This window comes from Colletotrichum orchidophilum (assembly GCF_001831195.1).
Source record: "Colletotrichum orchidophilum strain IMI 309357 chromosome Unknown Scaffold_305.1, whole genome shotgun sequence".
Taxonomy (NCBI): domain Eukaryota; kingdom Fungi; phylum Ascomycota; class Sordariomycetes; order Glomerellales; family Glomerellaceae; genus Colletotrichum; species Colletotrichum orchidophilum.
This window is the reverse complement of record NW_019173261.1, coordinates 1-5,825: the sequence shown is the minus strand read 5'-3', so window position 1 is coordinate 5,825 and position 5,825 is coordinate 1. Positions and strand designations below refer to the sequence as shown.

Sequence of the window (5,825 nt, the reverse complement as noted above, 5' to 3'; positions counted from 1 at the left end):
TCGCCCAGACGAACAGTTCTTGGCAGATTTGCATAAGACGTACCTGATGATCGCTATGTCCACACAGAACCCGCCACTGTCTATCACGACAAAGGTTTGGAGCCGTAGCGCCCCGATCAAGAGCACACAAGACGGCACCAACCAAGAACCACGTAGGGAACTCCTCACTGGAAACCCCCGCCCCCAAAGCCTCCCCCACTTTTTAGCCACCGCTGACTTGATAGTCGTTACCTCGAAACAATTTGTTTCGTTCATCCAACCGGCCAACTCATGACCAAGTCGACATAAGGAATCCTTTGCGTGGTTGTTTGCGTCTGCATTGTGTGAGGGAAACGAGCGGTTTGATGGAGCTGTTGAGGACGATGCTTGCATCCCGTCGCAACTCGCCCTGATTGGCGGCGCATCTCATTCGGCACGAGAATCAAATTGGCATTTACATAGAAATTCAGGAGAGAATGTGCACACAAGCTTCGGCTTCTGCATCATCCTGTTATGATCGATCACGTTTCCTCTTACAAACACTTACAAAGAGCCTCACGTGTTTGTCCGGCTGACTGCTTGTGTGATGTCGACCCCTGGTCTTCAGCGTAGGCCGACAGCGCGCTGTTGTGCCAAGGCAGCGTTCCTGTGTGATCAGACATGTGTTTCTGACGAACGCATGCAAGCGGGTGACAAAAATCCCGCACATTGTCCAAGCACCATTGAGAAACCCATACCCAAACAACACGACATCAGCACATTCACTTGTGCCACGAAACACAGGGGGAAAACTCAGAGTAGATACTCACAGTCTCGAATAGTGAGCCAGAGACTTACAGAACTTCTACATCATGGGTCATCTGGTAGCAATTGACTTGAAAGTGGTAGACGTGAAGGTATGCGTGTTTTGTCACCAGCGTGACAGTGGACGGCCCGCAACGAGCATCCCGCCTGTCTTGATTGGTGCAGGACGGGATGGCTGACATGGTCCGAGCTTCTGTGGGCATCCCCACGAAAACACCAGCCGTCCGTTGCGGTGTCATATTAGCATGCATCACAGACAACAGACACCTCGTCAATGGATATGGTATCGGCAACAAGGACGACGGCGTTGACTTCGGGTGATGGTCGCGGCGATGATGTGATATTTCTAGGCTCGAGACCCGGTGCGTGGTGCACATCAGCATCTACCGCAGACGCATTGCCAATGGCCGTGGCATCGGCAACGACGACGACATCGCCACCGGGCCACGACTCCGACAACGACGTGATCTTCTTATGTTCAAGGACAAGTACGTACTGTGTACGCATAGAAAACGGGCGCTGACGAGTTTATAGTCACGAAGGCAGCATCTCGACTCGAGCAGCACCAACGTCCCCGACCATACCCGAACGACAAAGAGCAATCCTCACGACAATCGTCCAGAAAGAACAAAGCGAAACGAAAACTATCACAAAGAGGACACGTCAAGAAAGCTCAGCCTTTAGAGTACGCACATGTCGGCTGGCTAGCATCTTCGCGCGACCAGCGGCAAGCTGTGTACGGATGCCGCAACAACAAGGGAGAGCTATGCTACTGGTCCGACTCGGCTCAGGACTGTGGCTCCATCAAACATGAAGGCATACTCTTTCGTCCGACGTTCGAAGGGCTGAGTCCAGACGAAATACGCAAGAGGTTGCTAGGGAAAGTGCAGAGGGCGGGAAGTCGAAGCGTCCGAGACGAAAGCTGAGGTGCAGTCGTTCGAAAACAAACTCGTCTTGCAACGCTTTGGGATCTCTCGCCAGCCAAGTGCTTGGCGTTCATCTGCGCCGGGCATAGCTGTACCCCTCAGCATATGGCACGTACAAAGTCAGGGGACCCAACTTCGGGGCTGCGCTCCATCGTGCCAGGACGCCCGATGACTCCTAGGGAGATGATTGAACACGGCCCAACGGCTAATTTGTTACTGAATGTCATCCTTTGGCCCCGGTACAACAGGTCTCGCAAACGAACCAGCCAACGCCAGGAAAGAAAAGTGTGTGGAACAAAGCAGAGTGCCATGGATGCAGAACGCAGACGAAGGGCAACCGTGTGGATCCGTCTCCGTCCACAGTGGGCTTTACACCAAACAGTTATTCTTCTCAGTTGCACTACCGTTACGTATCAATCCAGACACTCGTCGTGCGTCTTTTCCTCTTCTACCGAACCTACCGAACACACCCCCTACCGCTTCAATCTCGGCTGCTTACGGCTTGTGTCTTCGTCGTCGTCGTCGTCGTCGCGACGCCGTTTCTGACGATGATCGGAGGTGCCGAAGCACTGCTCGAGCTTTTGGCTCCGCACCAGCTGCTGCACGGTAAACGGCGAGCCGCTGATGTCGCGACCCTCGTCGGCGGTCTCCCATAGGCAAACGGCGAGCGACTCCTGCAAACTGGCCACGCGAAACTTCACGTCCAGACGAAAATGACCATCTGGAAAGGCTGCCGGGTATGACGCAAAATCACAAGCTACTTTACGGCCGCCGACGCGGAAGTACGCCTTGCTTCTGGCGAGCTGCCGCATCAACTCAGTCAGGCTTTCAGAGCGGGCGCTCAGCCGGCATCGTATTTGTCCGCAGCACTCGTACCCTCCATCGGAAAACAGGTACGGCTTCGAAGCACGCAGCTCAAAGATGAACAGCTCTGCCCTCGCGCACAGCCTCAGACGTCTCAGGGCGGGGAGGCCTTCAAAGGTGCACCCATCATCTTTTTCATCGTCGAAGCTGGACAGGCTGTCCAATGGCGGCTCGGAGCCGTCGAACTCGACATCGAAGCGGAAGAACTCGCCGGATCGACCCACCTTCTTCTGTGCGACGACCCGCTGCCAGTCGTTCTTGTTGCGGTTCCGGAACGCTCGCGCCAGGCGGAGGAGGAAGCAGTCCCACCACCCGCCGCCGGACGAGCTCGAGGAGGAGCCAGTACCCATCGAGGCCAGAAGGCTTGGGTATGGCGCTTCAGGGAAAAGGGAGGCCACCTCTTGCAGCGCGATCGAGGACGGGTTGTTGGCCACTAAGCCGCCGTCCTGGAACGTGCCGAGGCCGTCAATAGACCAAGGCGTGAAATAGCTATACCATTGTTAGCGGCGAGTCATCGCAGCACTCGTTTGTAGTCATTGTTTGCGGCGCCCAATTGTAGGATGGCGAAAAGAGAGCGAGACGGAACAAAAGAAGGGAAAAAAGACCAAAAAAAAAAAAAAAAAAAAAAAAAAAGAAAAGAAAAGAAAAGAAAAGAAAGGGCTGGCACGGACTACGGAGCAGCGGTTGCACATCGGACACTGCAAACCGGATTAGCCATCTAGTCACCGAAAGACACAGCCCTCACATAGAAACACGCGGGAAACCACACACATCTCCCACAAAGCCACGCGGCCCCCATCGGCGGTCGTCTTCAAGAGTTCATAATCTATACAGCCTGTCAGCATCGGCTCGCGGGCTTCGAATCGCCTCAACGGAGACGGGGACGGAGACGGGGAGGCTACCGCGATCGCCGGCCCGGTGGCCCTCTCCGTTGTAGCTGGTGAAGATGCAGGCGCTTGCGTCCTGCACGGTCGCGACCGTCATGCCAACCATGGCACCCATCGTGTCGGCGGCCGAGTAGTCGGCGATGCCTCTGTCGGAGCCGAACATGTCTCGCAAAGCCTTCTCGATGTGCTGCGACGGATACCTGCTGTCAAGAAGAAGCAAGGCTGCGACGCGCACGACTGTGGCAAACAAGGGGACCCGCATCATCAGTCGTATGAGAGGGCCTATGATGGGAACAGACGGAACCCCGCGAGGCGTGAACGCGTGGTTCGATAGGGACTCGAAGCGGGCGATGCACTCGTCCACCGTCCACCCGTTGATGCAGAGGGCACCAGCGCTGATGGCGCCTGTCACGATCGGTCAGCCAGGGGAGTCACCCACATGTGCACCTGCAACAACGACAGCATCCCGCGACATACCTGAGCTCGTCCCGAAGACGACGTCAAAGTTCTGCTGTACCGGATGGCCGGGCAGCCCGATGTCGTCTTCGAGCTGCTTCAACACCTTGAGGGGATACTTGCCCCGCGTCCCGCCGCCGTCGATACACAAGACCCGCACCGACGCGGTGTCCGGCTTCACACGTATCTGCATGTCAACGTTTTGCCCGCAGAGGATACACTCGGCGACTTCGATGAGCCACGGGTCGGCCGCACTCGCGACGCCAAACACCTCGACACAGTTCATGCAATGACCGTGGCCGCACGCGGGAAAGACCTGCGGAGCGCGCCGCAGACAAAGGTAGCACGTGCTGTCAGACCGAAGCTGGGCCCAGTCCTCTGTGAAGGCGGCGACAAGCTGCCGATGAAGTGACGCCGCGGCTTGGCCCGTCGTCAGCTGCCGGAACATGCGGGCCATCTGGGCCTCGACCATCTTGGCGAACTGAGACGGCAAGAGGAAGTCGGTGGACCCTTCGTGCGCGAGGACGGCGGTGCCGCACACGTTGTGGCACACGTCTTTGTAGAACATTTGGAAGACGTCGCGCGGATCAAAGACTGCGAGTTATTAGTGAGGACCTCGGGCGCTGGGTCCCGTAGACGCACGGTGCATGTCTGGAGGATAGTGGTCCAGTACGAAGCTGGAGGCGATGACAGGCACGGCGAATCTCTTCAGGTCGTCGACGGAGTCGCAGTGCGTGAGGAACCGCGCGAGGTGCGCCGGCAGATCCGCCGCCACCGGGTTGTCCAGCCGAGAGACGGCGAGGAAGTCGAGGGGCGGCGCGCCGACACCGCCGACGTGCTCTGCGGCGTGGCGGAGAAGGCCGGCGAGGTGGGTGGCCGAGAAGAGGCAGCTGGCGAGCACGCGCTCGACTCGTTTGGTCTCCGTCATGTAGGAAAGCTCATTGCTGAGTATGTCCCAGCGCAGGGAACGAAGGTGGCGTCGCAGAGACTTGGGCGTCTTGTCGGCCAGGCTGATGACGCGGACGCCGTGGAATCGTTCGGACACGTGGGCGTTTGTCCTCTTGCGGACGGACTGCAGCAGGCGACTTCGTGTGGAATCCTCTTCGCCGCCGTTCACGACGACCACCAACCAGGGCCGCACCGACGATGTGGACGGCGTATCCAGATCCAGCCACGACGCAAGACGCTGGGCAACGACCTCTATGCCGCCGATATCGTCGGCAAAAAAACACACAGCATCAGCAAAGGGGATAAGCATGCGATTATAGATATGGTCGCCACATTCCACCGCCGTGGACGGCATCGTGGACGGCATCGCGGACGGCATCGCGGACGGGATGCTTGCACCATGAGAGATCGAGAGTGGTCTTGCTACGAGTTCATGGCAGAGCGTCGATTTTCTCGGCCTGCCGAGCCGCTTGTGGGGCGGGATGTCGGCATCGGCAATCAGCGTCGGCCTTGCGCCGGACGCGCCGACCGGGGCGACGGAAAGATGGATCTCGCCGTGGCCCCTGGCCGTGTTGGGCGCGGTGATGTACACACCGAGTCTCTGCATGGCAACCCGCTTGGTGGCATTTCCTATCAGCACGAGAGTACTCGGATATTGGCTGTCCGGCCGTGGCAGATTGTCCAGCAGTCTCTGGGCACGATCCGAGCTTTCGACGACATACGCCTGGTCTTTGGTGGCCACGCGCAGCCAGCCAGTATGTTTACAACGAGTCATGTTGCGCACTGGATCAGGGTCGCCAGCTACACCGGGCAGACGAGACGCTTGTCTGTCTTATAGGCAGTGGCAGACAGCAACTTGAAAGCCAAAAGGAGCCGGGTAGATGAATTCGAAGCCCCGATGCCCTGGGTGAATCCATAATCGTCTGTGATCCCCTGGTCAACGCTCTGAAGCCATTTTCGT

The 5,825-nt window shown here is 57.7% G+C and overlaps 2 protein-coding genes across 2 annotated transcripts; both read right to left on the bottom strand.

Moving 5' to 3' along the window:
• Nucleotides 1-1,023: 1,023 nt before the first annotated feature.
• CORC01_14469 (uncharacterized protein) lies at nucleotides 1,024-1,290 on the bottom strand (the record flags this gene model as incomplete). Its single annotated transcript, XM_022626079.1, has 1 exon — nucleotides 1,024-1,290. The coding sequence occupies one exon, from the start codon at nucleotides 1,288-1,290 to the stop codon at nucleotides 1,024-1,026; it is 267 nt and encodes an 88-aa protein (XP_022467413.1).
• Nucleotides 1,291-2,182: 892 nt separating this feature from the next.
• CORC01_14468 (uncharacterized protein) lies at nucleotides 2,183-5,639 on the bottom strand (the record flags this gene model as incomplete). Its single annotated transcript, XM_022626078.1, has 4 exons — nucleotides 2,183-3,062; nucleotides 3,406-3,865; nucleotides 3,938-4,510; nucleotides 4,559-5,639. The coding sequence occupies 4 exons, from the start codon at nucleotides 5,637-5,639 to the stop codon at nucleotides 2,183-2,185; spliced, it is 2,994 nt and encodes a 997-aa protein (XP_022467412.1).
• Between the last annotated feature and the right edge of the window lie 186 nt (nucleotides 5,640-5,825).